This window comes from Rhipicephalus sanguineus, chromosome 5, assembly GCF_013339695.2.
Source record: "Rhipicephalus sanguineus isolate Rsan-2018 chromosome 5, BIME_Rsan_1.4, whole genome shotgun sequence".
Lineage (NCBI taxonomy): Eukaryota > Metazoa > Arthropoda > Arachnida > Ixodida > Ixodidae > Rhipicephalus > Rhipicephalus sanguineus.
In genome coordinates this window covers 89,475,771-89,496,279 of record NC_051180.1, presented here as the reverse complement: position 1 = coordinate 89,496,279, position 20,509 = coordinate 89,475,771, and the positions used below count along the sequence as shown (strand labels likewise).

The window sequence follows — 20,509 nt, the reverse complement described above, 5'->3', positions numbered from 1 at the left end:
CGCTGCCTCTCTCTCGCGCGCCTGTCGACCGCGTTCCCCGCACGCCCTGTGAGAATTAACGGCCAGGCTAGAGGGAAGACACGACGAGCGTAGTGTTCCTCTTCGCGTTCCACGGCGCGAGGTTGGTAGCATGCCCAGCGAACGCCAACGGAACGCGATCGTGCAAGTGTTCCGGCTTCGCATCGCCTCATGGTCCCCTTTAGCGGGAGATGATGTAATTTTTTTTTTCAATGGCCATCGCTTTACATACGGCGTGTTTTACAGCGAAGCTGTGTACGGTTAGGCGAAACGAAAATCCGTCTGTCCTTATGTTGCTAAAAACTTCTGCATTGGCTGCGCCGACAGTAACGTCATTCTCTACGTCGCACACAAGCACGCCCGCCATTGGCTGCGCCGTCAGTGACGTCGTTCATTCCGTTGCAGCCGAGCCGCTGGGCTCGCGCGCAGCAGTTTCAACTTGCAACTTCAACATGGGCAGGCCACGGACACTGATTGCACGGATTCCCGAATAGCAGACAACTTTCGAAGAACAGCGCCGACAGCAGAACCGTGAGAGAACTCGTGTTCGCTGGGCCGATGCTGCAGTCCGGGCACAAGTACAGACCACCCGGGTGGCCAAGCGCAAGCAGCAACTGCGTACTGAGTATCCGGCAGCCTGCCAAGCCGCGCTAAATCGCGAAGCGGAACGCAAGCGCCAATGGTGGGCGGATGCTGCTAACCACGACGCCGAGCTAACTCGAGAGATCGAACGCAAGCGACAACGGCGAACCGAAGAGACGGCGTTGCGGGCAGAGCAGCGTCAACGTGGCAATGGCGGGAACGCGTTCGCCGGAGGATTAACCCATTGCTAAACACCGGGGCTGCACGTTTCGGCTTCGCCAGTTAACCATCTGTACTGAGTGCTCGGGTGGTGTTTTAGGGGCGAAGCTCCTCAGGGTGTGGGTCGTTCTCTCCTCTGTTGTAGTAGTATACAGTAGTAGTATGTATGTAGCCAGCTCTAGTTTAATAAATTGCTCACTAGATGAGCAATTCACTAGATATCATAATTTAAAAGACATCGTTGTGTTCCTTGATTTAATCACCTAAAAGACATACTTTGCGGGCAATCTACTCTAGTGAGCTTTCAACTTTTCGTCTTATTGTACATGATAAAGAAATTACTTCTACGAAAAACGCAAAGCACACCTTGAGCAAGATGTTTGGTTTTGGGACGCTTTATGTCGAAGCCGGAACACTTGCACGATCGCGTTCCGTTGGCTTTCGTTGGGCATGCTACCGACCTCGCGTCATAGAGTGCTCGCGTCGTGGAACGCGAAGAAGAACGCTACGCGCGTCGTGTCTTCTCTCTAGCCTTGCCGCTAATTCTCACAGGGCGAGCGGGGAACATGGTCGCTCTTGGCGCGCTCTCTCTTTCGCTCGGGAGCGGACACTTTCCCTGCATTTCACCGATCACAAAGCGGTGATAATGAAGGGACCACGTAAACGAGCAGTACAATAAAAGTTTGATGTTTAATATATACACGGTGTTTGAGACTCTTTGTATGGTGTACTGGGCGAATTTCAAGGAAGGGTTTCACGGTTTACAGATGATTCCCTCCGGAGCTTCGCCCCACTCATCATCATAAACCCCGTGAATATGTTTTACTTTTGACAACACAGATTTGTGTATAGAAATGCTATGACAGTGAGGCTCCTGTCGGCCAGAGTTGTACTAAGCACTATGCGCAAACTAATTAACAAAAGCTTGTCGATTATATTAAATTGTCAACTCGAGGGTAGTCGGTTATGTGGAAAATATGTAGCGCGTCCCAATTCATTCAATCTCGTTTATATATTGCCATGATCATGACTTCCTGACGCTCATCGCTGACACAAAGGCATCGATGAAAAGGGATTTGCGACGCCCGCGCTCCGCATCTCGGTTATAAAGCTTATTAATAACCTTCGATGCATTCACTTGATCAAGGGTCATATAAAAAAACTAGGGAAGCGAGCCTGATTCTCCCATGATAACGAGTCAGGTATAAGACATTCACAACGGTAAAATAAATCTTTCGTCCTCTTTCTTTAAGTACTATGGGCTATCGCGAATGTTCCGAAGATAGGCAAAGGAGAGGTAACCTCGACAAACAACTAAACCACTAAATTCGGTTGCAAGCGTACTCTAAATCTTTAAATAATTTAGAATTTCTAAACGCAAACGTAACGTGCGGATCCCGGCATTTTCCAATCATTGTTCAACAGAGGGAGGCCTTAGGGTTCTCCCACAGTAGAACATACGCAGCACTCTAAATCTTTGGCGAACCAAAAATTTAGAGTGCTGCGATAGTGAAGCCAATATCTTCTGCTGCGATAGTGAAGCCAATATCTTCTAAACACAAAGTGTTGACGTGTTTTTAATAACGCATACCGAATGGCAGCAGGGGCAGCTGTATAAAGCTCTCCCATATTAGACTACTGTCCCGTGAATCGTTATCATGTTTTCTAAGCACGAAAACTGTTCAGATATGATGAAGGACAGCTGCGCACTGCTCTGCCGCAATGGGGTACATAGTAGTACTGTAAATCCTTCACCACTTGTTTCTTCGATTTATATATGCGAAAATTATTGCGTAATAAGGCGGCCACTCACGTTTTTGCGCCTGCTGCGGGAACTGATACACACGGACATGGTTCATAAATCCCGTGCCTGAAATGTTAAAGCAAACGGAAAAACTCGATGAATAAAACAGGTTATTGTGGGAGAAAGTCTTATTATTATTTGATATGACAGCGCACATGCACAGAGGAGAGAGAGGAAACAGAGATGGAGCCTGCTGACAATTGCCGACGAGAGAAGCCCAACGCCGGCCTGCATCTTTAGGAAGCAAGGAATCACTTGAAAATAGAAAAAAGAGAGAACCGCCACAGTGGAACACTAATTCTAATAAAATACTCGTTCTATGCAGCGAATTCATTGCTTTCATGTGCTCGCTGACAAAGCGATGGTTTTATGACAGCCTGTCGCCATGCCAGTCATGGACTCTCTAAAGTTCTTGCAAAAGTCCGTCATCGCATCCGATCGCGTGTCAGCATAAAGCCTGCGCAATACAACGAAAGTCAACGGCAACAACAACAGTTCGTCGATGACTTTTGAAAGAAAATTGCGCTGCAGTTGAATTCCAAACAAGGTATGGTTTAGAGAGAGCTTTTGATTATTATCTGAGCCAGGCACGTAGCCAGGATTTTTTTTCGGGGGGGTGGGGGGCAAGCTTTGATTGTTCGAAAGAAAGTCTTTCCATGGCAAAAAGAAAACAAAAGTTGCCCGGGCATATACAAAGCTAGACAAAGTTCAGATGGGGGGGGGGGGGGGCGGGCTGCCCCCCCCCCCTTCCGTCTACGTGCCTGGTCTGAGTTTGCGGACATAAATACGGGGTAGGAGCAAAAGGAGCACGTTTGCAAACACTGCACCATGTTCACTGAACGTGCTCCTTACGCTGCTGCACTGTCTTTGGCGTGAATTTCCATTATTGATAACGTTACTATTTTTATAATAGTTAGCTCTCTGTTGTCAATGGCTGAAGTAACTAACAGCCCGACCAGTAGCACGGCCACTACATAAAAAGAGCGGCCGTGCGAGTATTGTTACCAGTAGCTATTCTGCAGGGGCGTAGCCAGAAATTTTTTTCAGGGGGGGGGGGGTTCAATCATACTTTACGTATGTTCGTGCGTGCGTTTGTATGTGTGCGTGTATATATACGCAAGCAAAATTGAAAAATTTCGGGGGGGGTTGGACCCCCCACCCCCCCCCCCCTTGGCTACGCCCTTGCTATTCTGGACTCCAACGCAAGGCTGGCGACAGTGCGGTAAGTATAATATCGCTGGTCATAGCACTTGTCGCAAAACGCGATGAGTTACGTATTGAAGCTTATCATAAATCACTGAGGGAGGTGGACTTTATAAACAGCGATCATTGGTACTTTTCCGAAAAATGTCGGTTACGTTAACACAAACTGCCAATTTGTTCCAAATTCTCTATTTGGACATTGAATGAGGCACACTCGAGGATGTGCGATGCTATTACAGAAACTTGCGAATACTACAATACGAGAATGTAGCATTCTCTTTTATTTGTAAAGTGAATTAATGGTTTATTTTATTCGAAAAAACAATTATTTGCGATTTAATTCTATTTGGCGTCCAAAATTACTATTCCAGCACCCTTGTTGAATACTCACGCTGCTTAGGAAAATGATAAACTCGAACGACATCAGCAGGCGACAGCCCTGAAATAAAAAAAAGATTTACAAGTTAATTATCAATATGTTTCATTATGTCTAAGTTCTTAATGCGCTAGGTCTTGAATACGTTTCTTGGTGTATGTCTGATAAGGTTTGCACGCGAGTAAAATTTTCTGACATTCTCTTATGGGGAAAAAGAACAGTGAGTAATTACTAAATATAGCGTGAAAAAAAAGAGGCGAAGGAGAAGTTGGAGTACAAATGAATCTAATTAGACTGCCTTTATTGTATAATATCGTTCCCATATGAACTCACTTATGTTATCGTGTTCACGAAGTACATAACCTTTTTATTGCTACACACTTGCTTGTCTTGAAAATGTATACTATATTTACATATACCTACCAAAATGTTGAACTGCACAGTTCATTTATTGCCTTTTTTTTGTTGTCGCTGCTGTGCATGGTTACTTTTTATTTCGGCTTTTCCTTTGTTATTTCCTAGTTTTAAGTCATATTTATATTGCATGCCAATAAACAAAAAAAAAAAGGAAAACAAGGAAACAAACAAGTGTAACTGCGTGGGCTGACTATCAACTTTTGTTTCTTCATCTTAAGCTTCTCATAAAGCTTACCAATAACATATGTAAAATGCAGTTTGACATCACATTAGTTCTTTCATGCTGCATGCTCTTTGAAACGTTTTTTTTTTTTCATTGCCATTGTCATTAAAATGCGCCAAAATCTTCATATTCAGCTTTAGCACGGCTTCGCGATCGCCCATAGAGAAGTACGTAATACTCTCAAGCGTCGCCCATTTTTTCTAGACATTTTCTTTGTGCGATGCTAAAGGGACAACTCTTGAAAATGAAAGCGCTGCTGTCAAAATAATTTTACGTTGTGACGAGGTTGTTGGTCTTTTTGGAGTGTCTTTGCACAGTAGTCACATCAATACAAAAAATTGGGGGACCCTTAAGCTTCGCCTTTAAGAGTTGAACGCGATAGCGAAATCCGGCCCCTAGTGCGCACTTCAACCACTAAGTGCATACTTATTAATGTGTATTGTTACACACACACACGCACGCGCGCGCGCGAATTTTACAGGCTTTCGATCAAGGAGGTTTAAAACAAAATTCTGGAGTGGAAGCTCTCGAAACGCCTTGCCATTGAAAGTGAAGCCAGCTTTTGCCCACCAAAGAGTTCGCAAACATGCTCTTTTCTGGTGGTGCCTACTTAGAGATCAAATGGCTTTGATCTGTTATTGTAAATGCTACGTCAATTATAAAATAAAAGATCCTTGTTGCCGACAAAAGTAACCCGTCGAGTGCAGTATTGACGATTGATGTCCAATAAAATTTGCCATGACTTTGAAGCTTACTTACGAAAACTAGTAACACAAAGACACACTTACAGCAGTATCTGACCCATAAAAGTTACCATAATTAAACTTCTCTGGCGTGCGTGGAAAACGTTCGCTTTCCTTCGCCAAACGCTGATGGTTTATCGTGCCCCTAGAAAGATGGCGGGTGCAGCCGCCATCTTTTGGTGGGCACGGCTTCACTATTGCGCAATAATCGCCACTCCAGCAATTTTTTTAACCTCCTTGCTTTCGATCTAAAGCAAGAGTCGCATGGCCTCCAAGATATACGCCGCGCGCCGGCCCTCTCGGATGCAATGAAAAGTCGAGACATATTTCTCACAATGCCTCACAGATGGCAGCACATTATCTAGCGTTTGCTGCGTTGGCTTGATATGTTTTCCTCTAGATGGACATAGTTGTCCATTTTTAGAGCTGTTTGAAAGTTCGTGTGTGTATTTAGCGGCGATGGCTGCACTATCCCGGCGTTTTTCGACGTAGTTTGATTGCCTCGCGAATGCGCCTACCGTATGGGCTCGTTTTCGTCGTGACACCTGCCGAACAAAATGCGTCGAGACTCCTTTCACTACATGACATTTATGTAGTGTTTTTGTCCGAAGCAGCTGCAAGCAACATCGTGGCTTTGTGGTAAGACACCTGCTTGCCACGCGAACGGCCCGGGTTCGATCCTCATTGGGGCCGAAGATTTTATCGTTTATTTTATTTGCTACTTTCTCGATTTTTCGCTCACGGATGATTTTCCGCTCACAACCAACGGTGCCGACGTCGACAGCGGAATTTCTGCGACACAAGCTCTCTAACGCTACCGCGTTAATACGTAACTCACAAACATCCTCATTCGTTCTGAAGGTACAGATAAGGGTGCGAACATTGTGTCGCTCGATACTCTTGAACCGGCCAGAGGTAGAAATATAGTTCTGCATGCAGTTATGCACGAGCCTACGACGAACACGTAGCCGCGAGAATTTTTCGAAATGTTGTCGTAATAGCGCAGTTAACACGCGATTGATGGTCTAAACGCGGCCCTCGCTCATTTCGCTCTTTCCTTCGCCACGCTCCCTTCGTCGGCTGGTATCTCCCCCTGGCCGAGTGCTCCTCCCCCCCTAGCAACACGACTAGAAGAGCAGGGAGCGCGCCTACCTGCTAGCGGACAAGCAGTTTCTTGTTGGACCAATGAACAGTGTCCGCTCCAGGTGACATCACCTAGTCGCACTGGTGACGTCACGAGGAGCGCTGGGGTTTGCCGAGAGACCCGGAGAGGAGAGCGGGATTGTTTATTTTCGCTTTATTTCTGTGGCGCGCCCGCGGCGCGCAGCGCTGCCGCGTTTGGCATTAGTGACTGTGACGGCATTTTTGAACGCGGTGCACGTGTTTACTTGAAATATAAAAAAAATTATCGGAGGTGGTTTAGGGGCCCTTTAAGCAACACCTCATCCGCCGCGGTGGTGTAGCAGTTACGGTGCTCGGCTGCTGACCCGAAGGTCGCGGGTTCGATCCCGGCCGTGGCGGTCGCATTTCGATGGAGGCGAAATGCTAGAGGCCCGTCCATTGTGCGATGTCAGTGCACGTTAAAGAACACCAGATAGTCGAAATTTCTTGAGTGCTCCAGTACGGCGTGCCTCATAATCATATCTCGTGGTTTTGGCATGTAAAACACCCGATATTATTATTATTATTATTATTATTATTATTATTATTATTATTATTATTATTATTATTATTATTATTATTAGGGAACACCTCAACAGAGAGGTTGCTACAGATTGGTATGAAAGCATGCTGCCTATGTATTATAAATACCGGAATATTCACGACAACGCGAAGCCAAATATTTGGCTGCTCATATATCTTGCTTCTGTCACATCTATAGGGTCAGTTGCATTTGGTCGGAATTTTCAAGGAATCATCGTCATTCCTTCCTCGCTACTGCGTCATAAGCCCGCGTGCTTGGTACGTCGGATGCTATAGATGAATAGAATCGGAGCAAAACATGCAGAACTTACAAAATGCGACCCATAGTTTGTGCTTGATACTTACGTGCCAATGGCATTGCGGCTAAGCGGCACAAACCCGGCACAGACGGGCTGCACGATGTTCTGTTCGGACAGCGGCTGCACGGTTGGCCTTTTTGGTAGACCCTAGACTGAATAATATTGCCCCTGTAGTGGAGAACGAAGACGCTGCAGAATTGATCTCTTATTTCTCAAGTAGACATCGAGTGAAATTAAAACGAGCCTGTAACCATAGGCGTGCGCAGGGTTCTGCATTCGGTCGGGGGGGGGGGGGGGGGCGAAGATTCACCGCAGCGCCCCCCCTCCCCTCCCTCCTCCCACTTGGCCGAGTCAGAAAGAAAACCAGCTTCGAAATGGATGCAAAAATGAAAATGAAGCGATGACGGGCTTCACACATTGGCCTCCCTTTAGTTTCCAGCTTCCCAGGGGTGAAGGTGGGAAAGTGAGCAGTTCTTAGGATGCAGCATCAGAGGCTCTCGGCCGCCATTATCGTCAAAAACGTGCATGGCCTTGAGCCTGCAATTTAAGTAGTGACGGATAGGACGTGATTGAGTAAAGGTGTGGAGAAGACTTGGCGCCCCCTTGGTTTATTAGGGGGGGGGCAACCATGACCCCCCCCCCCCCCCGTGTGCGCACGCCTATGCCTGTAACCACTTTTCCAATTAACAGTTCATGTAACAGGGCGGCACAGTTAAGCATAAATGAAAGGAGAATGAAAAGTTAATGTAATGCGTCGCAGCTTGAGATACATGCTACCGTTCATCGAGCCCCATACTAAACCTGCGACGCTCCACTATAACTAGTGCTCCGTGTTTTCGGATAAATCCGAAAAAAAAAACCCGATAAGCACTCGCCGGTAAAAATTTTGACAATTCGGATTTATCCGATAAACTTCGATTTTAACGGCCAATGTGACTCTGTTCCGCGTTATTTATCGAAAGGGCATGTTACATCGGCCGATACATCGGCCGGTTTGGCCGATATGAACTTTACCTCGCGTAGACTGGACCCATCGCACATTTAACGAAGGGCTTGTTGCGCACAGAGCGGGAGACGTCATTGTACGTAGGGCCCCTGGGAGCGCGAGACGACATCTTTATGTACGGTCCCCTGGTGGCACTGGGGCGCACCAGACAACTTAGAATGTACGGACCTCGTAAAGTATGCTTGCGTCTATTACAACAAGCTTTAAGGTTGCAATGCACACAAACGTAGGTGTTTTGTATTCAAGTATTTGTGCTTGGGTGTACACGTGTTTGTGCGTTCAAACCTTCCAGACAACTATAGAATGCGCTTCGTTAGTTCTGATGTTATCGCGTTCAGATATAATTTCATCTAAGGTACTGGAGTATTGAGAATAATTCATAATTAGACTCCGAATTTCAAGGAATTGGGGATTTACGAGAAATTACGACAAACGCTGAATTTCCGCTAAAAAACTAACTTCGAAAAACACCCTACAAATTTCAAGAAAAATAAACTCCGAAAACATGGATCCCCAACTATACTGGATCTAGGCCTAGCTCATGAACAGCACGACAACATGACGTGCAAGAGTTGACCAAAGAAAAGTTAAACATTGTCTACCTCCGTTTCATCTCTCGTGTCGTGCTTTCTTGCGCCTAATAATGTTCATAATAACGACAGGTTACAGCTGTGCTTGCAAGCGCGGCCCTTGTAGCAAGTTTGACAGAAAGATATTGCACATTTTTGCGCGCACTTACATGGGTCCGTAGTTGCACGTGTACAGCGTGCGGTACCAATCCTCGTCCTTAATCTTGAACCTTGCTTTGCCGCAACCAACGTGAGTGGTTTTCGCCCAGATCAGCTGTGCTTGAGAAAAAAAATGATTAAGATGCGTACATTGGCTTCACATGAGAACATCCGCCATTTCAAACACGGTTCGTTAAAGGGCCCCTAAACCACCAACAGACACTCGCGTGCCCATCTCCGTGCCTTTCCTCTATCAACAACAGCCGTCATGACGTCACCTGCATGGTTAGGTGACGTCGCGAGCAAGAGACGTTGTCAGTGGGCTTACAAGAGCCTGTTTTCTGCTTGCAGATGCGCGCGCTTCTTGCGTTTCCACCTCGGACGCTGATGAAGGGCACTCGAGAGGTGGACAGACGAGCAGACGAACGCAGCCTAGCGAAGGAAAGAGCAAAACGAGACAGCGCGTGCAACTCCGCCAGCATTCACTGTAGACTCGTGCGCAACTGCAACGCCACAACTAAGTTTCGACCTCTGGGTGGTTTAGGGGCCCTTTAATGTAGACCCCCCCCCCCAAAAAAAAAAAAATCACGCCAATGTCCAGCACATAAATAAACTCTTTTGCAGAAAATTTCATATACTAAATTTACTAAGAAGTAAGGCACCTCAATAGGCTTAATTCGTTTCAAAATATCTCTACTGAGGACCAATGGTTCCTCAACATTAAGCCTGAAAGTCATGCAGGGGCGCGGCGCAACATCTTGTATATAGGTAAGCACCACTTTCTCTGCGATTCTCGTTACGCATTGAGAATCGGGCGACTAAATTAAATTATTCATGACTGAAGCCTGAACACAGAGGTGTTTAATATTTTCGATAATCATCACAGTGGATTAGCCGTTAAACAATGATTGAATCGATAACAACTAAATACGATATGACAGTATGAAGATTCAGCGTGAAGTCGTAATAATAGGAAACATTAAGCTACACATCAAACGCCGCGAGCCACAAAACATGAACATAGCTTAATGTATGAAAAGAAAGGCGCAGATATAATAATAACCGAGTGTTCCTTCTAGTGTGTGTAACCATCTATAGGAGAAGAAGAAAACATTTCTTGATAAGCAAGGTCGCTGAGGTATTAAACCGTTCACGTGCGGATGAGTGTACACATCAAGGGCCCGAATTCACAAAAGCTTTTAGTTCGTGAGTTTCCTTTGCCATTAGTCAGCCGGCTTTTATAAATATATGCAATACACCGGGATTGTTTAAAGTTTTATCTTACAAAACGATTGTACCTGAATACGTGTTATTTTATTGAAACGAAAATTTAAATGAAGTTGTCACCATTTCTTGATGGCGGCTGCCCCTTTACACTTTGTTGTTACGATAAAATAAAATGTAAGAAAAAAAAACATGTAAGACATTGCATTTTTTTGTGAATGCAGCCCTGGATATTAGACGTCACGTTTATATGCTTTTCCCAGTGGATAGTCTGACAAAAATTCGATCGAAGGATTTCGCCACAGGTGACGCAGGATCAGCGCGTGTACCTGAGTGAAATGGCCGCTGTCTTGTACGGTGCGGAATGAGTCGACCTCGTTGGGATTGAACAGTTTGTACTCGTCGAACCAGCCTTTGACGACGCTCGCCCAGTTGGTCGGTTTCAGTCGTAGAGAGGAAGAATAATGGAGGAACATGTTTTGTCCCGCCGAAAACCTGGCTGAGGGGAAAACAGAGAGAACGCGTTTATTTTGCGCCAACATTACGACTGTATGAGAACGTCCATGTCGTTGCTATTCATTCACTACCGCAGCTGTAGGGCAAGCGAAAATATTTTCCGCAGACAGACAACACGGTACCCGTGTATCTACGGTTCCAACGTTGCATCCACAAAGGCTCTTAAAGATTGACACCCGAAAACGGAGTCTTAAAGTGATAGCGCAGTTGTCTCGTGCGTTAAAGTTCTTCTTTTGAATGCATTTATCACTCGTATTCGCAGCATTTCTTCAGACATTCAAACTATGCAGTCGCTTCCTGCGTTTACCTGTCGGGCGTAAAAGTTCTAAATCTTTCTAGTTTTCCCCGCACTGTTCTTTATATCAATTTTACTGCGAAGACACTTTTTTTTGCACGGGGATTGTTGTAGACTCCCTTGCTGTTGCGCATAGTGCACTTTTGAGCAATGTGAATAATAGCACCCAAATTATTATCAAGATCCTTCAGCATAATTATGAATACACATCCTACAAATCAATCAATCAATCAATCAATCAATCAATCAATCAATCAATCAATCAATCAATCAATCAATCAATCAATCAATCAATCAATCAATCAATCAACGCAATACTAGCTTTGTGGTTCAACTGCCAAGAGGCGGGCCAGGAAAGAGACAGGAGGGACCTGTGGGAGGCAGCGGCCGATTCTATGGATGCCCTCATGATCTTCGTCAAAAAAAGGGGCGGATGTCGCCTATATGCTTCGATGGTGAATGCGCAGGACACCTCGAGGGCGTTCCGCGTATTCACTCACGTTCAAAGCAAATCATCGAGGTCATCTATACCAAGCCGCCATGGAACACTGGTTAGAGAGTGCGCTGACCTTCCATAGTAGTGCAGCACGTTTTCTGATCGGCGTCCCAATTAGACACTGTTGCAACTGTCCACTTAGACAAACTGCTTGAGTACCTTATCGAAATTCGTTGCTGGGCTATTTGGTTCATATTACTAACGGAATACTAAAAAGCGCAGCTTCGAGACGGGAGAAAGAATGTGTTCGGTTGTGTCCGATGCTTCCTTCTTTATCCCGCACTCTTTTCAGTACTCCTACATCCCGTAGCTTTTCAGTAGTTCCTTGTTTGTAGAGGAGCTTCTTGATGCATATTAGCAATACTAGAGGCCCGTGTACTTAGATTTAGGTGCACGTTAAGCAACATCAGGTGGTCTAAATTTCCAGGGACCTCTACTACGGCGTGCTTTATAATCATATCGTGGTTTTCGCACGTGAAATCCCAAGTAGCATAGCATTTCAGTTGGAAATAAGGAGGTGAAACTTAATTGTCTGAAGAAAAATTACGCTGAACTTTTTTTTTCATATTGCTTAAAACTGCACATAGTTTGCTCTTGTAGTTTATTTCTAAGAGCTTATTGTCACTGAGAGTTTATTTCTCCTGTTGTTTATTACTGGGTTAATCCCGACGGTTCACTAAAGTCTTTTTTCAATGATTTGTTACGTCTGTCCAGGAGCCTTAAATGGTGTTTGCCGCCTCTGCGTTCCCTTCTTCATATTTAGAGGGCCAGTAGTGCGTAGTATGGGTTGCCCAATTTCTGTTGCACATACGCGCTAGGAGGTTTTGGCAACATAGGACGGACGAATTTTGGTTTCGCGTAGCCATATACATCTTGGCTGTAAAAATCTGTAGCAGCGTCAGCTCTCAAAACTGTCGGAACCGCACTGGTTAATAGTGACCACGAAGGTACAATTGCATTTCATGTGAAACCTATACTGAAACACAGTGGCGCCGCATAAAAACCCCGAACTTACAAACCCTTCGGCAGGAGTAGCAGTCGTGGTGGAATCGGCATTGCTTCGCGTGCGCCTGAGCCACTGCGGCAAGCTCATTGTCCCAGACCTGCGTCAGCCATGGAATGGACATCTTGCTCTGATGTAACGAACAACTTAATCCGATAGAACTGCAAATGGTTTCAATGTGTGTCGTTAAATGGCTACTTAAAGTACGAATGAATGAAGGATGGCAATTTTGAAGGCTCACTTTTTCTTTGTTCGACACAACCTTAATAACAAAACCTTATCTGCTGGTTTTCGTTAACGTTGGGTCACTTAAAGGGGTCATGAAGCACCCCTTGGGCTGATTGAAAAAACACATCCTGCGGAAAGCTGACACGGCTATGAACTGCTCTGCCAAATATTACAGTCGTGCACACCGCGTAATGGCCACAAGCGGAGCGCGAAGTTGCCGTTTCCCCAGGCACCCTCTTTTCAAACAGAGGCCGGTTCTCACTCTCGTCGGTGGGCGGGGCGTCTGTCCGCTGTACGTCGCAAGAGACATAGCATGCTTATTGGCCGATAGCCGACGTAAATCGAGAGCGGCGTTCGGATCAGATGCGCTTCTTGCCGCGGGGTGCCGCCACTAGCCGGCGCCGCACTCCTCAGTACACGGTAGCCGCACTCGCGCAAGCGAATCACAGCGGGAGAGCGATCGCGTTTCATGACGCGCGCTGGCGTAACTTCTTTCCCCCATGCCATCCCTCCCTGTCTAGCTTCCAGTGCGCTCGCCGGCACGAGAAAAGAGAGAAAGCGCTGGGAGCGTGCGCCAAACCCCCGTAACTCCGCTGATTCTTGACGGATTCGAGAAATTTTTGCGGCAATCGATTCGGGAGGCAGTACACTCCGATACTGAGGCCATTAGATCATTACTTGGAAAAGTGGTTCATGACCCCTTTAAACTACGAGTAATACAATGTTCCAGGCAGTTTAAGTATCGGTTATTTCCTGGGATGTGAGAGGGAATCAGTTAGTTTTCAGTTTATTCAAGTCGGCTTCGTGCGTAACGTTAACGTGATTAATAGTTAGCTGAGCGGAACGAATACCGACTATAAGTACGCTGATGCTTTAACGCGCGAAAGCTGCATTTTAGTCGTGATTTGTTAGTGTTTCTCTCCATTCGAGATGATTCCTGCTCGTTGCGGCGTTTATAAAATGAAGGTGCCCAGGGTATACATGCGTATTGCTCCGCAATTATTCTTGCTGCAATATGGAACACCCACTTCTGTTATAAACATACACAGTTTCATGTTCTTGTCTCCATATTAATTACTTTTCGGTATTAAGATGCATTGGCAGATCAACTCTTGGGACTAAGAGGAGCCCATCCTTGTGTGCGTGTTGTTGTGTAGTAGGCCTTGCACCCTCGAATGCTGCCTCACGCAGTAATTAATTGTGGAGAATAAGATGACTGGCATAACTTACCAGCTCCATCATATTTGCAGCGGGTGGAAGTCCAGGCACCTTCCCCGTGGCAACGGACTGTCGGTATTTATTGTGTGCGACCATTATTTCCTGGATTTCCTTCTTTGTGACACCGGCCGAAGCTATCGAGCAGTCCTGTTGGAAAGTGTGTTACACTTTCAACGTCAAGTCCTAAACTTTCTCATCTTAACTTTGCGCGTTAATAAAAAAAAGGAGGGGCGGGGCGTATGTTTGGGGCGGACAGCGTAATTGTTACAAGATATTTGTATTGGTTTAAGTGTAGTTTCGGAACACAGCTTGCAAAAGAATGTGGATAATAGGTATGATTACACCAATGTATCAAGTGCAAACTAACAGGTACGTTATGTTACAAGCAGCTGTACTTCGCTGAGAGAAAAATCAGAGAGAAAACTAGAGACATTCGAGGAAGCTATATAATTCAATTAGTCCCGATCATTGGTTGTTAGACTTGTTGAACAGGCTGCCTTTACGAAATTAAAAGGGAATAAAGGTTCAGACTGAAACGTCGCATGCAGACGTTGGACTTGCATGCAGTTGGCATATACATGCACTGAGTTTGATCGGGCATAAATAATACAAAGGAAGGCATTTACCGCGTATGCATGCCCCTATAATGAGCCAAGTAAGGTACCTCATTACTTTTCCTGTGAATAACACATTACGCCTTCGTGTTCTTCCTTTGACGCAAAAGTGATGTTTAACAACTATATGTAAGCTTTTACTCCTCTGATCAGTCACTCCAGAATATTGTTCATAACAGCGACATCGAAGTTTTAAGAATTTGTACGCCGAACAACGCCCATACTTCGGAAATCCTATAATTATGTGCGTTGCCACTGCCCAATATCTTCCCAAGATTTTGCAAGCGCCTCGCAACACCCACCAGGTGTTGTGAAGCGTTATCGATGCTTAGGACTTCTACGCGCGTGAGACTTGGTTGTTAGACTTGTTAAACAAGCTGCCTTTACGAAATTAAAAGGGAATCAAGGTGCAGACTGAAACGTCGCATGCAGACGTTGAACTTACATGCAGTTGGCATATACATGCACTGAGTTTGATCGGGAATAAATAATACAAAGGAAGGCTTTTACCGCGCATGCATGCCCCTATAATGAGCCAAGTAAAATGGGTATTGTAAAATATCGAAATGTCCTTGGAACTTGCGGGCTTTGTGGCACGCTGCTGATATTTCACCAGAATGCTTCAGTATAGCCTCTAGTAAGCCTCTAGTGTCGTGTGTTCAATCTTTCTCCGTCCCGTTTTTTGCGCTGTTCCCCTCTGTATCATGTACCAACTGGCCCTTGAAGAAAGCCTTCTGCAAGCTTGAGTTGTTTTTAAAAATGGGTTTGTTAGTCAAACATTATTGTTTTACCTTGTTTTCCATTCAGTTACGGCGGGGCGCGAGACCGCCGAGATGGCGCGTCATGCAGTTTTCCCAAATACTGGGCTTTAGGCATTTCGGTCGCTATTTCCGAGCATATTCAAACTTCTGTACCTCGTGACAGAGTTGAAGCAGCGCATAGGACGATGACTTAAGAAGATAACGCACATCTTTTCTTTCTTCGTCGTCCTCTGCGCTGTTTTAAACCTGTTACAGGGTAGCAAATTGGGCGAGTTGGAATGTACTCATGATGGCCAGCAAAAACAGAACACAGTACAAGAAAAGAAAAGACGACTGTGTCTTCGTTTCTTTTCTTGTGCTGTGTTGTGTTTGCGCTAGGCATCATAACCCTGCTGCAATTCTAAACAGACTATCCCGGCAGTTCGCACTTTTTGTATCTCCACTTGTTCACGAAGGCTATATACCCCGGCTCCCCTCTATTAATTACGCCTATTTGTCCTCGGTGCCAGTCACGTAAGCAGATGATGCCGCCGTCCCCACATTAAAACCCTCTTGGAATTCCCTTGAGGAGGACCTCCAATCTGCGGTGTGCTCTATTGCCAGAACAGCAAGGAGGAGGAGGAAACGAGAGAGAGGAAAGACAGGGATGTTGACCAGCTTGGTATAACCGGTATGCTACCCTGCACAGGGGAAAGGGATGGGGGAGATTGAGAGAAGAGCAAAGAAAGAGAGAAAGAGAGAAAGAGAGGGGAACACACACACACATAACTTCACAGCGCAGAGCAGCAGTCTTGTGCGGTATGCGGCCAGAACAGCAAGACGCGTATGCCAGTAAGAGAGATAACGGCTTGATCTCACCTGGCGGTGGGGTAGGCATATCGTGTGTCGTGGCGAGAATTTTCGGTACTTGTCGTTACAGTGGTAGGCCCAGCACTGGCCCCAGAGCAGCAGGCAGTGTAACAAGAGGTGAACAAGCAGCGTCCTAACAGAGCCACCACCTTTCATCCGTGGAGCCATCGGGACAACTTTCTGGATCTGCGAGAGGCGAGGATTTAGCCAATTAAGAGGCGTGCTAGCAACCCAACTGGCGCCGTTTGGTCTATTTACTAATGCTGCAGCTCATTATGTTTTTTTTTGCAGTCTTTATATTTAAAATAGTTTGGCAGCGAATGCTGAAAGAGAAGCCGCTGCGCATCACGAGCGAAACTCAAGTGACTTTTACATAATACAAGTAACCAGCCTGCATCATAATTTCGTTACACCTGCCGAACGAAGAAATCAAGATCTGCATATTTTTGAAAACGTAATGCTCAATACTGCCATTGGAATGTATCACGCCTTTACATTCGTACTGCAGGATACAAGGATAGAGTAATAACTTGCGGTCAGCCCATAAAAGTCGTCGCGTGTGCAATATGTTTCGCGATGTGCTCCTGGCAAAAGCCGTTCTTACATCACACAGCAGTGCTTCGGAGAAGAATATATAAATGAAGAATAAAAAGGTAATCCCTGCCAGATGCTCATGCAAGGAGAATGCCTGTCTTTCATAACTTGTCTGAGCACATAGGATGCAGCATCGGAATCTCGAATGACTTAATGCAGCTTTAATGATATACGAAGGTAGAGTTGGCTTATTAGTCATGGTCGATCGTTGTGATAAAGAACTGCACTATACTTAGGAGTATGTTGCGGGCGTACTTGACACGTTTGTATTTGCTATACCGCAATAAACGAAGTTAAATTCTTGCTTCTGAGGAATGAGCTTGCCAAGAAACTACCTCACAGTGCATTGAGTCCAAGTCTTTCGAAGACATGGGCACTGTGACTTAATACAACTCCCGTCATGAGTGCTCCGTAGGCCCGACCAATGTAATTCATGCTTTCACGCGAGCATCAGTATTCAGTATTCAGTTTTCTTATTTCTTGTTACCTTCACGCAACTTGGCTCTGTGACAAGCGGCGACGTCAGGTCGAAGAAAACGTGACTGAGAAAGCATTTATTTTCTTTTTCTGCAACGACGACGTATGCTTATAGTGCGTGACTAGCGAAGACATCGACACGGGTTCAAGTCATAACAAGTTGACCCCAACGCAGTCACGCATATGATCCCGTAAGTCACTTCCCGCCTTATTTCTTTCGCATTCAAAGTTCCACGATTTTCCTTGCATACGTATAGCGGCGAAAAAAACGTGACAACGGCGTGCAGAATCTCTGCGTGCATGTAAACGGCTGCACGACGTTGCCAATAAAACGAGAGAAGTTTCGTAAATCCGGTTCGCCCGAATGCATGCAAGCAAATGCGCTAACGCCTTTCAGTGGTAAGGCAAGGAATAGCATGCGCGCACGCATCGGAAAGCTCGTGGGTCATCAAGAGTTGCCTCGCACATGCGCCCTAACGTTGCGGGATTGCGTACTAAGGAACCACAAAGTAAAAGGACGTTTAGTTAACCATGATGAATTGCAACGCGGAGGAAAGTACCAGATGTGGTTCCGCCAGAACCAAATCCTAGCTTCTTTTATCTCATGAAGTTTTTATTGTCACATGCCATGTTATAGCACGTGGTCCGTATAGCTATTGCTTGCGCCACAAACCGGATGGTTGCAGAAACTATCTGTTTTCGACTTTCAAGGCTCAGGCACGAAGAGAGTAGCAGCAAACTGACAATAATAATAAAAATAATACCTGGGGTTTTACGTGCCAAAAACACGATATCAGGCACGCCGTAGTGGAGGGCTCCGGAAATTTCCACCATCTGGTGTTACTTTACGTGCACTGACGTCGCACATAATAATAATAATTGTTGGGGTTTAACGTCTCAAAACCACGACATGACTATGAGAGATGCCGTAGGTGAGGGCTCCGGAATTTCGGCCACCCAGGGTTCTTTAACGTGCTCCTATATCTAAGCACACGTGCCTCAAGCATTTTCGCCTCCATCGAAAATGCGGCCGCCGCGGCCGGGATTCGATCCCGCGACCTGCGGGTCAGCAGTCGGGCATCATAACCACTAGACCACCGTGGCGGGTCTGACATCGCACAGAACACGGGCCTCTAGCATTTCGCCTCCATCGAAATGCGGCCGCCGTAGCAGTAGCAGCAAAATTTGAACCGCCGTTTCTTCAGTCGTCATAAATTTGTGTATGAAACGTTTGTAGAATCCTGCAAAATCACATAAGCCACGCAGACTTATGCTGACTATGCTTGTGTTGCCATGCTGACATGTTTTCTGTGATGAAAATAGAGCTTTTCCCCTCTTTGCACACGTTTCTTTTGCGCAATCGCCATACAGGCTCACATGGCTCTTGTAGAGCTCCATTGGTCGGTACTATCTGAATTTGTATCGATATTTCTCATCTGAACAAATATCAGAAACTTTCGGCGTCTCCGTCTTCACCATGGCACTCTGTGCTTAGTCAACGGAGTCAAACATCGTCTGCTTAAATTGCCCGCTTTCAACAACGTACGTGCCTCAGCGTGATATTTACTTGGGTGTGAAGTGTGGATCGTATAGTACTGCATACAACGTTTTGAGGCTCCGAAGGGCCCATGTTGTATGTTCGTGATTTCTTGAGCATCACGCGAATTGATGCACCGGCGTGCAACGTCATCCTACAAGACTCATCCATCTCTGCAACTCACGAGCATGGCCTGTCGTCGGTCACTGACGGACTTATTGTCAGTAACGTTGTGTTAGTGAAGAAAAATAGTGCTCCTATTCAGTGTGCTTATAACCTGCAGCGTATCACACCCTAGCCGCATTCCATAATTAACTGTGGGCCCTTCATCCGCTAGTTGTGGCTTTTATAAGACACACTGGAGACTTTGGCGTTGTTCATCGAAGCAGGAACACTGGCACACGAGATGAGTGACGGTCTCTTCACATCGTCTATCACCGCAACGTGGGTGAGTCAGCCATTAGTATACCATGCGACAGCTCTATGAGTTAGTGAAAACTACTCCATGTCACTGCCGTCACAGCAGTGTTGCATCGCGACGAGAAATGCTCATTGGTGGTAACTGCAGCCGCAGTGATGGATCGAGGCTGCACATGCAGCGAAGGGCTCCAAAGACTAAACGTGATATCACGCTGCAAGGGGGACGCTCTCTCGCAGCGTCTGGTTTGGTAAAGGTAAAAGCGCTTTTTCGTAAGGACGTTGGACAGCGTCATCGGAGAGGTGGTTGCTAATGATGTTCCGGCAGCGAATGAAAACCTGCATTACGACCTCCACTAGCGACACAATGGGAACTTTTGTTGACATGGTAACGCAAGAGGACCGCAATTCCCACGCCGGAAAATTCGCACGTCTTCAAGGGCTGCTTTGTAGAGCCGTAGAATATTTTCATCTTGAAAGGTAGTTTATTTTGCGACAGTATTGCACTGCAGCTTCAATTGAGAGCAGCGAGTTCGAAACACGTGAAGACTGAAGTGTGGAACTTGATGACGCCCGAACAAGACCGGATAACAAATGTTCCCGTGGAACTTGCCGAGTCTGAACCGCCCGTTTAAACACAGGTTCGGTGTAAACATGGCTCTTGTTCTCATGACACAGGTAGCTACAATAGCTACAGCAGACGAGACTGTACGCGTGCCGTGTACTAGAGCTGCGAACTCAAGTAATATTGTTGTCATTCAGTCCGATGTGTCCGAGATTGAATCCGCTGTGAGCCTTTTGATTATTTTTCCGGCGTGGCTTTTTCTTTTGCATTTTGAACATACTGACCATTATTAAAGAAGCAGCTTTGATGTCTGTCTAAGTTTTTGACAGCGCATATCTTCTGGTCTAACAAATAAACAAGGGAGTCGGAAAACTTAAACGAGCTCTCCTCTGC

At 45.9% G+C, this 20,509-nt stretch overlaps 3 protein-coding genes across 6 annotated transcripts in view; all 3 read right to left on the bottom strand.

Annotated features, from left to right (window-relative positions):
• The window catches only part of LOC119394827 (sulfide:quinone oxidoreductase, mitochondrial-like), a 345,577-nt gene that overhangs the window by 215,837 nt on the left and 109,231 nt on the right, over positions 1-20,509 (bottom strand). The window lies entirely within an intron of this gene.
• Positions 1-20,509, bottom strand: part of LOC119393978 (CRISP/Allergen/PR-1) — a 329,781-nt gene that overhangs the window by 259,384 nt on the left and 49,888 nt on the right. The window lies entirely within an intron of this gene.
• Positions 1-20,509, bottom strand: part of LOC119393977 (CRISP/Allergen/PR-1-like) — a 32,910-nt gene that overhangs the window by 6,613 nt on the left and 5,788 nt on the right. The window contains exons 2-9 of the mRNA XM_037661187.2: positions 16,536-16,712; positions 14,315-14,449; positions 12,869-12,956; positions 10,876-11,045; positions 9,334-9,437; positions 7,635-7,756; positions 4,218-4,265; positions 2,633-2,689 (exon numbers count right to left, since the gene is read on the bottom strand). Coding sequence (XP_037517115.1) covers positions 2,633-2,689; positions 4,218-4,265; positions 7,635-7,756; positions 9,334-9,437; positions 10,876-11,045; positions 12,869-12,956; positions 14,315-14,449; positions 16,536-16,694 — 883 coding nt within the window. The 5' untranslated portion in view covers positions 16,695-16,712. The remainder of the gene's footprint in view (positions 1-2,632; positions 2,690-4,217; positions 4,266-7,634; positions 7,757-9,333; positions 9,438-10,875; positions 11,046-12,868; positions 12,957-14,314; positions 14,450-16,535; positions 16,713-20,509) is intronic.